The 16,764-nt window shown below is 52.3% G+C and overlaps 1 protein-coding gene across 1 annotated transcript in view; it reads left to right on the plus strand.

Moving 5' to 3' along the window:
* The window catches only part of AR (androgen receptor), a 45,646-nt gene that overhangs the window by 7,131 nt on the left and 21,751 nt on the right, over positions 1-16,764 (plus strand). Inside the window, exon 2 of the mRNA XM_062006499.1 lies at positions 15,094-15,245. Within this exon, the coding sequence (XP_061862483.1) occupies positions 15,094-15,245 (152 nt within the window). The remainder of the gene's footprint in view (positions 1-15,093; positions 15,246-16,764) is intronic.

The following is a 16,764-nucleotide window of genomic DNA, read 5'->3' on the forward strand; positions in this document are numbered from 1 at the left end:
AGTTTATTTCAGTATTTTCTGCCACTGGAAGCAAATTTTCTTCTTTGGAAAGCACGGTATAGGCAGCTATAGAGTTCCAGATCTGTGCCACAGCACGTGTGTAGCAGATTCAGCATCTTCTCCGCTTCGGTATCAGCTCCATTTTGGCGGACACCACCTCTCTGAGACAAGGAGAGTGGGGGCTGAAGGCAGCAGTGCCCGTTTGCTCCTCAGATCATCTTAAGGTTTCCCACAGTGTTGCTGACAGTTTGAAGAATGTTTTCTGCAGAAGGGACATCTGCACCAGAACCTGACACAAAGCAAAGACCACAAAGTCCTCTTTGACTGACCAGCTGACTTGTGTCAGCATGGAAGGGGCTGCTCTGGCACACCATGACAAATTGGTGACATAAGGCAGGGGGCATGGGCAGCTTCCTTTGTTGTTATCGTTAGGTGAGATGTGAGCATTTGCCAGAAGTGATCTCCCCTCACCTTGGGTGAACCCTTTTCTACAACTTATAGGAATACAGCAATGGCAAAGTTTTTTTACCAGATCCTTCCCAGCTTTCTTTTCCCCAAGAGAGCCAGGGGACAGCGTGCGCAAGAGGCAAATGTCCTGTCTCCCATTTTAGTGGAGCTTTTATGCTCAGTAAATAATTGAGGCAGGTACAGGCATGTCATCTCTTCATAGCTGGCCAGCTCAGGTATGCCATCCTGTCTCTTTTGCCTGTCTTCCTCTTGTTCACCCAGCTGTTGGATTGCAAACCAAATTCCAGTATTGCAGCTTCTTGTTGCTCCCACTCTGACTTCACTGGCACAGGTCCCTGTAGGGCACAGCTACAGGGGTGGAAGATGTCTGCCAGTGCCTATTGAGGGTCTTTGCTTCAGCTGGATCTTCCTTCTGCACAGGCTGGCACGGGTACCAGCAGGGGATGCCTGGAAGATCCTCTGTGGCCACTACAGTTCTCCTGCATGGGAAGCATGCTCAGCAGCATGGACTTAAAGGGACTGGTAACGTGCTCGGAGTCATTCCTTATAGCCCAGGCTTAATGGTCTAGCAGGTGATGAGTGGGGAGGGGCCACAAGGCCACTGTCTGGATCTCATTAGTGTTCTTGGAAGAGGCTTTGAGGACAGCGGTGGATGCATTACCTTGCAGTGCCCTGGTAGGATGTGGTGGGTGCTGAGGAGTCATGCTGCTGGGTGCTGAGGATGCTGCCCCGCTGACACCAAGATCCAGCATCTACCCACGGGCAGCCCTGCCCTGCCACAGCTCAGCCCAGGTGAGAGCATTGCCATGTCTGAGTCCTGCTCCCTTGCAAGCCTGAAGGGTCAGTTGCTGGGCCGGGCACACCGCTGGCTGGGGTTTGGCCATGTGCTGCTGTACTGGTGCCGTATGGTGTGGGGCTCTGTGTGGCTCATGCACGTCCTGGTGCCACTTCGCCTCTGCAGCCCAGAACTGTGAGGGCTGTGATACCCACAGAGGCTGCACCGGGACAGACACAGGCACAAGGCATCCGCAGGGCCCAGGGTGCTCCTGAGCATTGTGTCAGCACACAAACAGGTCCTTGCAGAAGCTCATTTTTCTCTGCATAAGAGGAAACAGCCTCAAGTTGCACTAGGGGATGTTTAGATTGGAGATTAGGGAAAATGTCATCCCTGAAAGGGCTATCCAGCCCTGGCATGTCTGTGCGTGGCTGGCAGCGCTGCTCACAGCAGTGTCCTCTGACCGTGCTTCTCACAGCCTCATCTGCCAGGTTGTTCATCCTCTGCTTGCACTTCATGCAGAGGGAGCTGAGTCTGGATCTTGTGGGAGCTGAGTCTGGATCTTGTGGAAGCTGGCAGCCGGCAGTCTGGTTGGGCAGGTGAGCCTCTGCTTTGTGGCGGTGGAAAAAAGCAGTTTGGTCACTTCGGGGTTTTCGTCCTGACAGGCTGGTGGCCCTGGTGTCAGCAGCCGCTGCACACCCACACCTGGCTTTATTTTTTAACAGTAATAGTGCATGAGTGAGCTCATTAAAATAAAAAGGAACTGACCCAGTTGTCATGGCAAAGATGGAGCTTCTTCATCCATATTCCCTGTCACTGTATCCACTGCTGTCTCTAGCAGCAGCAGATATGGTGACAGTGTGTCCTCTGACAGCAGTAAAAACACTACCAGTAATAGTACTTTGTGCTTTTATGGCACTTTTCTTGTGAAGTACTTAGGAGCAGCAATTCGCTTTGCCTCCAGGAAACCACGCAGAATGGGTATTACTGCTTTCTGCAGCTGGGGCAGATGAGGACTGTCACGAGCACGGGGCTTTGGCAGGAGTCCCTCAGAACGGGCTCCTGGGGCCTGGCTGGTCTGGTGCTCAGTTTGAGCAGAATCCCGCACAAGTGCACTCGTGCGCTGGACTTTGTGCCCTGTCAATGTCACGTTTACTTTAGCAGATCTGAGCACTGTCCTTGGGGATGCCTGACCCTGCCCAGCTCCCGGGTGTCAGGATGGTGTTTTGCAGCAGAGGGGTTACGGGAGGGCAGCATCTCACCTCCGAGCACCCAGGCAGGGGCCTTGGCACTCCCCAGGTGCCTGCACAGGGCAGACGGGGTGGGCAGGGAGGGCAGGCTCTGCTCAGGCTGCTCTCTTGCTGCCGTGTTTTTCCTGTTTAATGCCATCTGAGCAGAAGCCAGAAAGAGCAAGGTCACCCATGCTCCCCTGCAGTTTGAAACTCCCCAGCCTCACCTGGGGAGGCCTTTCTCAATAATGAGAACAAAGAAAGTCACATGTTGACATGTCCCCAGAAGCAGGAAGGATGATTTGCTGAGACATGGCCCATAGGTTAAGTGCTTTTGCAGTGGCAGAAATCATCTTTAAAATATAGCCCAGCCCTACAGGTATTTTTAGCTGCTGCCCTTTGCCGAGCAGTGGGTACCCGTCCCACTGGGACAGGAATTGCATGCTACTCTGCTCCAGGGGCTCTGGTGTCTGCACAGCATGGAGGACACCCCCAGCTCTCTGCAGGTCTCCTGGTGACATTCCTATGCAATCACAGAGTGGAATGGGGCACATTGTAATAGGTAAACAGCAATCCCCAGTGAAGGACAGGGGATTAAGCTGTGTTTTTGCCAGAGGGGCTGCTTGGGTGCAGGGATGCTGAGAGGCTGTTTGATGCCATGGACTACACTGAGCTCCTTGAGATTGCAAGCAAGGTGCTCTCAAAACAGCTCTTGGAGCAAAAGATATGTCTTAAATGATGCTTAGAAAACCTGTGCAGACTCACCAATATTGGGACACAGATGGTGTTTGTATGGGGCATCCTTTGTGGTGAGGGAGCGCTGCAGGGGGCTTGTGCCTTGAGTTAGCTGGGTGCAGGATGGCGGGTGCCCTCCCCCTCTGTACCCTATGCACCTCTGTGCTCCTGCGGGGACTAAATCCCACCTCCCAGCAGCATCTTCACCTGCTGGGTGTGCCCTGGGCTTGTTGTCACCAGGAGCAGTCCCCCAAAAAAGCCAGATGGGAGGCTGCAGATGTCCTGAATATAGAGTCGCTGGGGCACGTTTGGTTCCTGCAACGAGGTGGGAATACGCTGGACTTTGCTTCCTCTCCTGCCATGTTCTCAGGGGTTGGGGAGGCCTTGGAGGGCTACTGCTTGTCTTTCCCAAGTTGATACTTCTTTTGCTGGTGTTTTCTCACCAGCCCTTCAGCAGTTTGATTGGCGTTAATGATTTTGCTGCATTAGCTTCTTTGCTGGATAGAAATGGCAGAAAGAATGCTTTGACCTTGGCCCGTGTGCAGAGAGGAACGTCTGGACATGAGTTTTGTATCAGTAGTTTCCTTGTGAAGACTCTGCCTCCTCCCTGCCCCCTCCCTCCCTGCCTGCCTGGCACAGGGTTTGGGTGGGCTGCCCTGCCCTGGCAGCACCTCTTCATCTTTCAAAGGAAAGGAGAAAAGTAATTTGTGTGCAGATCAGATTAATTGCTTTAATCACGGTGACAGTGAGGGGCACTGCATGGGAAATGAAGCACCACATGCAGATATTGCTCAGGGATGTGTTTTTCCTGGACAGAGTGTGTGTGTTTGTGGCCTGTGGCATCTCCCACCTGCAGACACAGCCCATGGGCTCGGGGTGCGTGTTCTCCTCCGTGTCAGTAGCACCTGCATCCCTTGCCCCAGCGCCTGCAGACACTGTGTGTGGAGGAGACGTGGCGGGCCAGGCAGCGCGTGGTGCTGGGTGGGAAGGAGTGTGGGTCTCTGGTGCGCTGCTGTGTGGGGATGTCGCGGGGCTGGCGTGAAACTGGCACCTCTGCTTCTTGCTGCACCGACACGAAGTTGAGGACTAACCCTCCAGGTCACTCTCTGTACCTTCTCCCTCTGCCTGTGGCTGGCAGCTCCGTTTAGCAGGGCAGGTCTGGGTGGCACGTGTCCAGCCCAGGTCTGGAGCCTGTGCCATGGGTTCTGCGGAGACCGTGTCCCCTCCTTGGCTGACTCCAGGCTCTGTAGCTGTGTGGGCTCCTACACTTCAGTGTGTGAGGTGACCCCAGTTAGCTCAGCCTGTTCACATGGATTTAGTTTTCTGGCTTTCAGATATTGGCTTGTTTTTATCTATCCCCTGAGGTTGGAAAGTCTTTCACTGGTAATACAATCTTCTTCTTGCAGAGAAATCTGTTTCTTCCTAATCTGCTCCCGAGCCCCCAGAAGCATCCTTAAACGGTTAGAAAAAGAAGTAGCACAGGGATTTTCTTTCCTTCCTTGTTAGCACAGCCTGTGCCAAATGCCAGGCCCTTGGTTTCTGGCTGTTTCGGAGGGTGACTTGGAGGAAGGAGGGCAGCAGGACAGAGCCAGGCACCAGACTGTGCTGAGGCTGGGACGGGGTGGGCTGGGGTCAGCTGAGAGGGACCTGGGGTCAGCAGCTCTCCCTTTGCACAACTCACTCTCCATTTTGCCATGTTGGTGCTTAAACCCTTGATTACAGTTGGAACAATTGCTCACGTCATTGCTGGGATGAAGTGGCACTCTAAGGTTGGCAGGGCAGTGGGCTGGTCCCTCTGTGTGCCTGTTCCCAGGTAACTGGAGGGACAGCCCATGCCTCAGGGGTTCCCTTGCTGAGAGGCTGCCTATGCCTCTGGGGATCCTCTGCTGAGGGGCACTCCCTGCTTGTTCCTGGGCTGCAGAGCAGAGCCTTGGCCTCATGGCCAGAGGAGAGGAGAGGGCTCTGCTCCTGTGCACTCTCTGGCTTTCCAAGAGCTGAGGTCATGGTGGGTGCTCAGTGGCTTCAGCAGTGTTGTCCCCAGATGACTATCTTGCTGCTGGCTTAGAAGAGAATTGAAAGAACACTCTCAAGGCTGGGAGGCCTAAAATTAGATGTGACATCTGTGTTTTGGTTTGCAGGGAGGCTTAAAAGAAAACGATTCCTGTCTGCTTTTATTCTTGTCCTGCTTGGCAGAGCAAGGCAGAGGTGAAGTGGACAGGGTGCTGGGCTCAGAAGTGATTTCAGGAGTGCCTCAATGTGTCCACAAACTTCAGTGTCTTGTGTGTGGTTACAGGCTTCCCTTAGAATCAGAATGGTAGGGGTTGGAAGGGACCTTTAGAGATCATCTGGTCCAACCCCCCTGCAGAAGCAGGTTCACCTAGATCAGGTCGCATAGGAATACGTCCAGGCGGGTCTTGAAGGCCTCCAAGGAAGGAGCCTCCACACTCTCCCTGGGCAGCCTGTGCCAGGACTCCCTCACTCTCACCGTGAAATAGTTTTTTCTTATGTTTAAGTGGAGTTTTTGTGTTGCAGCTTCATCCCATCACCCCTTGTCCTGTTGCTAGATACAATAGAAAAAAGGGATGTGCCAGCCTCCTGACACCCATCCTTTAGATATTTGTAAATGTTAATAAGATCAGCCCTCAGTCTCCTCTTCTCCAGACTAAACAGCCCCAGTTCCTGCAGCCTTTCCTCATATGAAAGATGCTCCAGTCCCCTGATCATCTTGGTGGCCCTGCGCTGGACTCTCTCCAGCACTTCCCTGTCCCTCTTGAGCTGAGGAGCCCAGAACTGGTCACAGGTCTCCAGATGAGGCCTTACCAAGGCAAAGTAGATGGGGAGAAGAACTTCCCTTGACCTGCTGGCAACACAGTTCTTGATGTCCCCAAGATGCCATTGGCCTTCTTGGCCACGAGGGCACATTGCTGGCTCATGTTTAGCTTATTATCAATCAGGACTCCCAGGTCTCTCTCTGCAGAGCTGCTCTTCAGCAGTTTGACCCCGTGTGCACACACGGATCTCTGGCAGTCAGCAGCTGTTGCTGCTGCACGGTTCTGCCCTCTCTCTTTCCCAAAAGATGCTTTCAGCCCCCTAGAAGTCCTCGTGTCAGTAGGGAGCATCACAGCATCGGGGCTCTGCTTCCCGTCTGTGCCCCGGCTCGCTGAGCGTGCTGCCAGGCTCTGCACCAGCACGGCCCAGCCCGGCCACCACAGCCGTGGGCGACTGAGCCACGGACATGCACGGCACCGGGGTGCCCACCGGGAAGGGGAGGCCAGGGAGCAGGGAGACCCACTGGGCCTGAGCCGGTGGCTGCAGATGCTGAGGAATTTGCCTCTCCGTTGCCGCTGTTGCTGAGATCAGAGCTCAGAGTGCCCAGATGACCATAAGCCTGTGGAACCTTTGTCATAGTTTGTGTGTTTACTCTGTAGGAGATGACTCCAAGCATGATCCACTCTGAGGGCATGGGGAGATGATACTATTGCATAAGTAGTGAGGTCTCCTCTAGAAAACAAGTGGTTTGCCAGCAGAGCTGAAGAGAAATTTCACAGATATGGCTTATACTTGTTTCCAGACATAATAAGGAAAAGCATTTCTATGCCTCTGCAGCTGTCTCTGCAGAGGTTTGGTCTTGGTATAAGCATGCCTAAAAATAAACCAGTTCTACTAGTGAGTCTCCTGCCTTGGCCAGCAAACCCCAGCTCAGGCTCTGGCAGCTGTGCCGGGAGTGGGGCACGGCGCAGGCCCTGGCATGGCTGCCAGCACACAGCCACAGCCCTGAGTCTGTGCACCCGGCTCCTGGGGGGCAGGTGGGGGCTGCCCCTCAGCTGGATGCTGCTGCTGCTTCCTTCCTTCCCCATCCATCCCCAAGGCTGTGCTTTGCCAGGAGAAGGGCAGTGGCATCAGCCCCCATCTCCCTCCAGCAGAGAGGCAGGACCAGCTGTTCTCCCAGGGCAGAGATGCTGCCTGTACCAGCAGGTCGCTGGGGAGCCTCCCCGGTTGGGTGCCTCTGATACAAGTGGTGTTTGTGGTCTTCTCGTTTTTCTATACTGGATCCCTCTGTTGTCTGCCATCTGCCTATTTTCAACTCCTATTTCATCCAACAGAGACGTAAAAGCGCAGAATTTGTGGCATCAGTTTCCTGGGCAGTAATTCCACTGCCAAATGGAGCAGGGGAAGTACTAATAGTTTCAAATATCTGAGTCTGGAAGAGGATGCTGACATCCCTCAGCAAACTGACTGGAGCCCTCCCCTTCTGGAGGTCGTCGAGGGCGTGTGAGGTCTGAGCGTGGCAGGGAGGGCTCTGCTCCATGGCCCCCTGCACACCGGGTGCCAGAACCAGGGAGGGGTTGTCAGTGGGGTCTCTGTGAGTTACCGTGGAACAGAGGCAGATGCTGTCTCTGGCTGCAGAGCTTCTGGGGCAGGTCCCTGTCCCGGAGTGAGAGGAATGCTGCTGAGCACGTGTTGCGAGGGGGGCAAAGGTGTGGGGCCCTGTTCCCGCTTTTTCAGCATGGCAGAGTGTGGAAGCCTGTGTATTAGAGTCTGTAAGGTCAGCACAGTGTCCTGGTTTGGACTGGATAATCTTTCAAGGTCCTTTCCAACCCTTAAGATTCTGTGATTCTGGTGGGCAGTTCACAGGTTTTGCTGGTGTCTCGGAGGAGGTCACACTCCCCGCAGCAGTCAGCACCTAGGCAGCCGGAACTGGCTGTGTTGCTAAACCAGCTCTGGGAAGTAGAGAAGATCCTATTTGTTCAGCCAGTTCCATTCAAAGGCTGGTCGTTCAAAACTGAGACCTATTCAGAGCTGAAAAAGCCAGAAAATCATAGAATCACAGAATGGTTGGGATTGGAAGGGACCCTTAAAGATCATCGATCTCCAGACCCCTGCCATGGGCAGGGACACCTTACATCAGACTGGTTTTTGTTCCAAGCTGTGTAGAGCTTGGGGCCCTTGGGGGCTGAGGGGCTCAAGGGTTGGCCACCCAGTGCCAACCGTGCCCAGGGGTCATGGGCCATGAAGTTTCCTGTTGTGTGTCAGAGCCAGGGCTGGTAGAGAGGCTGGCGGTGCTGGTCCCGCAGCCACAGGCTGCAAAGGGCCTCTCTCCCTGCCTGAGCAGCGTGCCTGCACAGGGCAGTGGCATCAGCTCCCCATCTCCCTCCAGCAGCTGCTCTTCTCCTTTTGAGACTTGAGGCACCTTGGGGACCAAACGGCCAGTTGCCATCAGGTGCTGTTGACTGTGCCCTGTGGCTGGACACAGCCCTGCTTGTGTTGGTCTCCAGGCCTCCCTTATCCCTGGATCTTGGCAGCCCAAAGAAGTGTCTCAGAGCAGGTTTTGCTCTACAAAGGCTTCATGAGCAGGGACTACTTGTCTAATTTATAAATACAGTACTGACATTAAGATCCATGTCCTATGAAAGCAAAAGGAACATTGATCTGCACACAAAGGGCATGTGGAGAGGGTAACTTTGGTCTTCTGCCCCACGCTGACCTGCGTGGTGGTCCTGGGGGAGGAGGGAGATTCCTGCAGGCAGAGCCCTTCTGCCTTGGAGCTGTTTGGGATGTGAGGAGCTGTGCTGGTGGCAGGCCCTGGCCCCCTTCCCCCAGCAAACGTAGGCTACTGAGGACTGGCCCTGGCCAGGAGAGTTGGAGCTGGTTCAGGCAAGGAGACACCATTACCTCTGGAGACTTGCACTTCAAACTGAGAGCTGTGAAAAGCCAGCAAGGAACTCGCACCATCTCTCTTTAGTGTTTAGTAACTATTGCTGTGCTTAGTTTTTGAAGAAAGCAAGCTAAATGTCTTCCTATAAAAACTGGCAGTCAGTGCATGGTGCTGCACACCTGCAGTGCCCTGCCAGGTACCACAGCAGCCAAGATGCTTCTGGGGGAGTCTGGAGCAAGGGCAGTAACTCTCTGGGGTGACAAATACATGGATCAAGGGTATCTCATTAGTCGTGATTTTCTTTATAGGCACATTTTCTTTTTGTCAGACTAGGAGCTGGATTTGAGAATGGAAGATTATAGTGTGGGTTAAACTAACTTAAAAAACATTAGTCAGAACAGACTATTTCCTTGGGAAATGAGTAGGGCTGTCTGTGCACCAAGGTCTTGTCCTTGGAGGCTGCAGGTGACTCGGCAATCACCAGGACGATGTGGTGCACAGCACTGATGACCTCGGCTGTGCTCCTCGGGGCTGAAGCCCGCTTGCCTGACTCCTGTTGTGCTTTTTGTCCCCTTCCTGCTTCATAACCAGGTAGTGATTCCCATCCTAAGTAACCTTGCAGTATGTTTATGCCATCTCCTTTTGTAGATACATTCTCTGTCTGGGGAAATCAAGTGTTTCATCTTCTCTGAGATGATTTTGGTGTGGGTGCTGTATCCAAAACGCAGGCAGCTGTGTAGTGCAGTGTGGCAGAGGCTGCAGAGTGGCTCAACCGAGGCGTTGTGTTTCAGGTGTAACCTGTCTCACTCCACCTTTTTAACCACATTTTCTGCTGCTTTCTTGGGGACGACTGGAAGGTGAGAGCTGATGATGGCCATTAAAACCAGAAGACTGCAGTGTGGTTTGGGTTGTGATGTCGCCTCACCTGTAGGTGGAGTGGCTCGGCGGGTGGGGGCTGAGGCAGCAGCCAGGGCCCTGGGCTGGGCACGGCGTGGGGAGGCAGGAGCCCAGGGCTCGCCCGGGCTGGGTGGATGGCTGTGAGGCTTCAGGTGCGGCTGGGCCACAGACCCTGAAAAATAAACTGTCAAAATGAGTAAACAGAGCTTTTGGAAACAAAAAAGATAATGTAATTTGGGACATTTGAGAATGGATTTTTACAGCTGTGCTTGCTGAAGTTCTTTGTGTGCCCTGAGCTGGGAGGCAGCCTCTGAGCTGCTGCCTGTGCGGCTGCCATCTCAGCTGGAGCTCCCCACGCTGCTGCTGGTGGGAGGACCTTCTCCTGAGGGCGTGCTGCTTCTGCCTGCTCTCACTGCCAGGGACACTGGAAAACCCGCTGTCATCTGCTAACATTCATTTAAATCCGATGGAGATCACATTCCGTGTGTGTTTATTGCGGTTTGTCCCTGTTGTTCACGCTGTGCACCACGCTCTGCTCTCAGAGATGCTGTCTGGCCTGTCTGCCTCCAGCAGTTACACATAACAGCAAGGCACGGTCAGCTTAGAAACATACCAAAGACTACTTAGAGAAGGGAAATAAATTCAGTGTACAAGATTACATGTTCATATAATGCATTTTGAAGGCATTTTGACAGTTGGGATGCTTTAAAGTTTCCGTGCAGGCCTTGTCATCTGCATCAACGTGGCTTGGTGACTGTGGGCTGGAGATTCACTTCAGCTGTGGCTGAAGGCAATGGCAGTGACATGGGAACAAGACCTGTGCCTGACATGAACAGTAGTGCTCTTGGCTACTCGTGGGTCTCGTACCTCACTGTGAGTCACAGGCCTTGTCCAAGCATGAGCCACACATCTCCACTGACAGGAGTGTCAATTGTGTTTGAGACAGTTGTGCAGAGATGATGCCATTTTAAAGGCAACATTTGCTGCTGATATCATCACGCTGTCTCTGGAAGGACAGGACTTGAAATGACCAGACAGAATTCTGTGTCATCCGAGTTTCTGTGCAAATGCTTGTTCAGTTTGTGGCTCAGCATCTTCCCAGGCACTGTGACCAGGCAGATTTTCAGATAGAGCATTGTAAAGGTGCTGAACCACTAGCCACTTTTCCCAAAGGGCAGAGGCATCTGACCAAAAGCGCTGTGCTGCGGGGCTGGCGACTGGCATGCCGGGGGCAGCTGGGAGGCTGGCAGCCGCCCTGGGGGACGAGCAGAGCTGGGGAGGTTTCTGCCAAGCCAGTCCCCGTGCTTCCAACCACCACCACACCGGGCTTTAGCAGACACACTTCTGGACAGGACAGCAAAGTCCCAGAGCAGGTTGCAAGCCCACGGGTGCAGACATGGACAGAGCAGTGCAGGCAGTGAGCTGATGCCATGGGGAGGCTGCGCCAGCCATCAGGAGCAATGCTGCAACGTTTCGCCTCGGTCTGCTGGATTGTATTGCTGCAACTGTTAGAGTAATCTTGACATGGAAAACGTAGTCAAATATAAGAGTGAAGGAGGTGGAAATTGTATTTGTTTTTCAGTTATGTCAGACTGATGGAAAAGAGGGGGAGCATAAGGAATACACACTGCATTATAGTCACATGGTGAATTGCTTAACCAATGGACCCTGCTTGAGCAGGTTGGCATGGTCTGCAGAGGCTGTGCAGATAAAGCAGCAAACATACATTTTTGTGGTCTGTCTTTGGAGTCAGCAGTTCTGGGTGCTGAGGGGGGCCGTGGTGCCTCGGATCCTTTTGGGCAGCGTGTGCCGTCTGTTGCCAAGATGGAAACTTCCTGAGAAGTGGTTGATTTTTCTTCTATCCATGATTGCCCCTGGTTTTCTGGATGTGTTGTGAAATCTGGGCTGGTGAAAGTAACTATTGAAGAAGCACTTGCATTGCAAAATTATAGTTCTTACTCTACAGAAATACTTGCATGTGTCAGGAGCTCAGTAAACTCTCCATTTCCTTACAGAATCCTTCTGAAATGGCAGTAAATTTTTTCCTGTAGCCTAAGAGAGATAGTGGGATTGTTCCCCCTGGCCCCCCACCCCGAAAAGCACCGCATTGCTTTGTGAGCAGTCCTGACCTTGGCCTTGGCGCTGTGTGCTGGGGCTGGAATCTCTGCCCGACGTCACGGCTGCAGCAGTTGTGTCTGCCCATGCCCCGCTATCTCCCTGCTTTGGGTTTCTGAGGCAGCGTGACGCTTGCCATATATTGTGCAAACCACGGTCAGGGATTCTGGAGATCTCCACAATGTGCCCAATGCTTGTTTTTGTCAGACTTCAGTATTGCTGTGGCTCTGTGAGGTGGGAGCTGTCAGCACATGCCCATAGTGTAAAACCTCTTGCTCACAGGATGGCTTTTGTGTGGCCCCATGTGAGCCAGTGCAGAGCCACCCCGTCTCCTGCCTTGGGATGGGGAGCTGCAAACGCTGCTGGTTGCTGGGACCACTGTGCAGATGGGCACCTGGGGTCTGGCCAGAAAGCTGCTGCTCCACACGCCCTGCAGCCTCCCTAAGCCATCTCTTTGGCTCTTTGCAGTGCTATTACCTACATATTTTGAGAACACCCTGAAAAGGTCTCTTGGAAAATGGGAGACAGATGATTGAGGATGCTGTTATCACAGCTCTCTCTGAGGTACCCACATTTTAAGTTACCTTTTTTTTTTTTTTTAATTTTTCCTCTAAAAAAAATAAAGCAAATTGTCATCTTCAAAATCAAGAGCACTCCTGGGCAAATGCCTCTGCTCTGTGGACAGTGGCTGCCGCTGGGAAAGGGTGAGCGAGGGGTTGTGTTGGTGCTGCAGCACTCAGCGCTGCCAAAACATCCGCCTCTGAGCAGTGGGAGCTTGGACTGGATAGAGCCTTCCCCTGGGAGGAGCCTGTCACACAGCCAGGATTAACCTTGAGTGGCTGCCAGCTCCCTCGGATTTCCATCTGTGAGCGGGGAGCTGGGACAAGACTGCCCAGCAGTGCGGGGCTGGTGGGGAGTGCCCAGCACCTCTGGGATGCTCTGCTCAGCACCCTCAGAGCTGGACACACACCTACAGCCCTACAGATGTGCAGGACACCCTGCCTGAAGGTGTGTTTGTACCTGCATTGTTTCTCTCCTGCAGAAGCAGCTATTTAAAAAGCTGTTTAAAAGGACACTCAAGTTGCAAACCTGCTTTACACCTTTAAATATTTAAGCCTCGAAAATGCTCCGGGGTCTTCTAGGGGTCCTGCTTCAGTCATTACAACAGCTGCTTCTGGAAGAGTCACTTTGCCTCATTTCCTAGCTGAAATGCATAGTAAAAAGAACAGGGAAAGCACAGGATGGAAAGCCTTACGGGAAATGTTAAATGAGCCCTTTGCAGATTTATAATTGCTTAGAGAGGAGGAAAAAAGTGAACGGTTCGTTAGAGGCAAGGTCTGGTTTTGCTGGAATCTAAAGAATTGCTGGCTAAATAAGGCATTTTTAGCAAACCTTCTATATCTGCTGCTGGTTGTTTCTCAGTAGTGTCTACTCCAGAGTAGTGGCTCAAGCAGAGTGCCAGGATTGGGGAGTGGTGGGCACTTGTGCCAACGTGGCATGAGGTGAAGCAATGCCCTGGGCCCTGCTGGGGCTGGGAGGGTGGGCAGGAGCCTGGCGGGGTTGAGACACCAAGGTGTTTGTGCATCAGGACTGAACGACAGCAGAGATGATGCAGACAACTGTACCTGCTCCATTTAATCAGTAATTCGAGAAAAGCGTTGGAAATAAAGATTGACAGGGAAGGATGAGTCACTGGTTCTGGGTGCTGCTGCTAAAAAGATTATGAACCACTCAAAATGTTTCTCGCCTTAAGAACAGAGGATAAAATTGCTGCTCCAGTTATTAACCTACAATTTAGGCAGGGTCTGCATAGCTCTTGTAGGAGGGATAGAAGGTAGCAGCGTTCTTGAAAGACTCAGCTGGCAGCAAGATCAGAGGAGAGGTGAGCCTGGGTTTTGGTCTTAGCAGCAACTGTCCCACATCACGCTCTGCTCTGAAGGTGTGAGGGCTCGGGGAAGCGGCTGTGCTGGGGCAGAGAGCAGGCAGAGCACAGCAGTGGGTAGTCTGCTCACAGGGGGGGTTTGGTTGAAACGAAGCACCTCAGTGATCTGTTCACATAACAACAGCCCCTTAAGTCTTGTCTGCACTGCAAAGTATTTTTCAGCCTGTGGTGTGATTCAAGCCAGTCAAATATTGGTTCCTCATTTGTTCTTGAGGAAACATTCTGTTTCATTTAAAACCTTTCTCTCCTCAGTTTCATATGTCTCTTGGGAAGCAGAACAAAAGGGAATGGGTATTCTGGACTAAAGAAGCTACTCTTATTACCAGAATTAAACTATCTGAGCAAAAGATTATAAGGAGGCAGCTGCCCCTGGGCCAGCACATCCTTGTCCTTGCTAGAGGTCTCATTAAGGGTGATTGCTCCTTCAGCTCTTCACACTAGAAATAGTTTTACATCCCAATGCCCCTGGTACTGTGGCTTGTGAGGGCAGGTTGCAGGATCAACCTGTGTTCTGGGAGCAGTGAAGGGCGGTGGGGGAGAGGAGCTGTGAGAGGGGCAGGGAGGGCTGGCAGAGCACGGGGCAGTGCTGCTGTGTGTTTCAGATGACCACAGGGATGGAAACCCCAGTGGAAAAGCTGGTCATGGGCACAGACAACACACTTCTCTTCCTTTAGTTAAGCCTAGATGCTGCCAACCACTCACATGGCCCCTTACCCAGAGGGGCAGAGCTGCCTGTGGAGCTCTGGGACACAGAGGGATGCTTGCCATGGGCAGCAGCTGTGGACACAGGGGCTGAGCAGCAGAACGGTGTTTCCTTGCCCAGGGGTCTGTGTTGGTGTTTGACTCCTTCTGAAAGCTGCAAGACCTTCCAGAACATTCCTGGTGTGGGTTCTGGCTGCCGTCTCTCTCCAGGGCTGGTTTCTGTCTCGGTGCCTTTGGGGTTTATTCATACAGTGGGGCTTGTCCAAGCATAAAGGTTTTTTCCAAGAAGTCCTGGCATTATCATATTTGCTCTTAATTTAATTTACTTTCTAAGAGCTCACCTACAAGTATTCAAACAATGACAGAAACTAAAAGCAGGTCTGATTTTGACCAAGAAGTTGTGGTGACCTACTGACAGAAGTTGTTTGTCTCATCTAGTGTCCTGACAAAAAGCCAGTTTTGGCAAGTAACTTCCAATGCTGTTGTTCCCCAAGAGCCATCCATGGTGCTTACTGTAGCACGTCCTCATCTCATTTACTGACCCTTTCCCTTCTGTTTCTGGGTTATGCTGCAGGTTGGAGGCTGGCCGTGAGCATGTCTTGCCCATTGACTATTATTTTCCACCTCAGAAGACTTGCTTGATCTGTGGAGACGAAGCATCTGGGTGCCACTACGGAGCCCTCACTTGTGGGAGCTGCAAAGTCTTCTTCAAACGGGCGGCTGAAGGTAATGCAGACAGAGGAGGGTAAAGCACTCTCACTCTTCACTCTCTCTGCCCCAGTAGCCTGAGAGTCAAATGCTACAGACACAAGTTCCTACACCAGCAGTCAAATGACTAACGTAGAGGTGATGGAGACGTTTGCAGCATCAGAATATGTTTTCCTCCTGGTGAAAGAGATTAAGCCTTGCTTTGGGGAGCCTGCCAAGCCAAGGGGACTGAGGGACAAAGTGTGGTGGGTTTCTAAGGTCTCTTAGACTTGTAAAGGAGAAAATTCAAGGACAGATTGACGTCTTTGTCCTACATTTGGCAGCAGAGCCTCTGTTGTGGAAGCCTCACTGCCTGGTAACGTAACGTGGCTCAGAATCACACATCTGACTTGTTTTCTGTTGTGATGAGCCAATACAAATCATCACTGTTTCTCGGTGCTAATGTGTCTGGTTTGGTGTGCCAGCACAGGGCAGTGGGTGCCACAGCCCAGGGCAGCACCACAGTTCCCAGCTGGCAGCCAGCAACAGGCATGGAAGCTTCTGCCTCTGCCTCGTCTCGCCACGACCTTCCCTTGCATCAGCCCTCTGTTGAGCAGAGGTCCTTAGCTGGTGGGTGCTCACCTGCTGCTGTCAGAGCCACACTCTCAGATTAGCTGCAGCATTATCCTGTGCGCTTTTGGAGTCGTGTTTCCCCTCATTCATCATGTATGCCAGGACAACTTGGCAGCACTGGTTGAGGGAAGAGTTGGTGCTGTGCCATAGAGGGCAACAGCAGCCTGTTGCCAGAACAGAACAGTCAAATAATATTAATAGATAATGTTTGGCCTATTTTTCCCAAGTAAATAATTTACTGATATGTGTCTCTGCTCTACACCAACTCTGTGTAAGGCCAAATGGATTGTCTTGTGCAGCCAGAGTAAATAACAGATGCTTGTTTAAATCAGTAAGTTGTTGTTGATTTATAGTAAATGGAGTTTTGGCTCCCACTGTCAGCTGAGCTGCTGCTGCAGCCCCAGGGCTGGCAGCGAGCCCTGAGCAGGGCTCCCAGGGTCCTGCCCACCCGCTGCCGACCCAGGCTGCCCGCACTGCTCTGCCTTGAGTGCCCTGCTTCTTCCCTCTCCTCATTGTGGCCTGTCATTAATTTAAATGGTATTTATGGCTCTGCTTAGCTTTTAAGCCTCAGGGTATTGCAGGGGGTTGGACCTGCCTGAGCATGAGGTTTCCTTTTATGTTACCCTGAGGGACATGGATGGACTGTGTTGGGGAGGAGGCAATAAATCAGGCTGCATTGTAAATCCTGAATGCAGGGTAGTGGTGGGTGATGATTTCTGTCTTAACTCTTGGTGATTCTCCAGCCAGACCTTTCTTTCTTGAGAAGCAAACTGAAGGCCGATATTTCAGTTTGTTCTCATGTTTTCAAGTCCACAAAATGCATCTCTGAAAACTTGACGTCAACTTTGGCGATGTTTGATGACAGATCAGCAGATCAGAAGGCTTCCCCGATGAGACAAGAAACCTTTTGTGCTGCCTCTGTTCC

The sequence above is a fragment of the Colius striatus genome, chromosome 13, assembly GCF_028858725.1.
Source record: "Colius striatus isolate bColStr4 chromosome 13, bColStr4.1.hap1, whole genome shotgun sequence".
Classification (NCBI taxonomy): domain Eukaryota; kingdom Metazoa; phylum Chordata; class Aves; order Coliiformes; family Coliidae; genus Colius; species Colius striatus.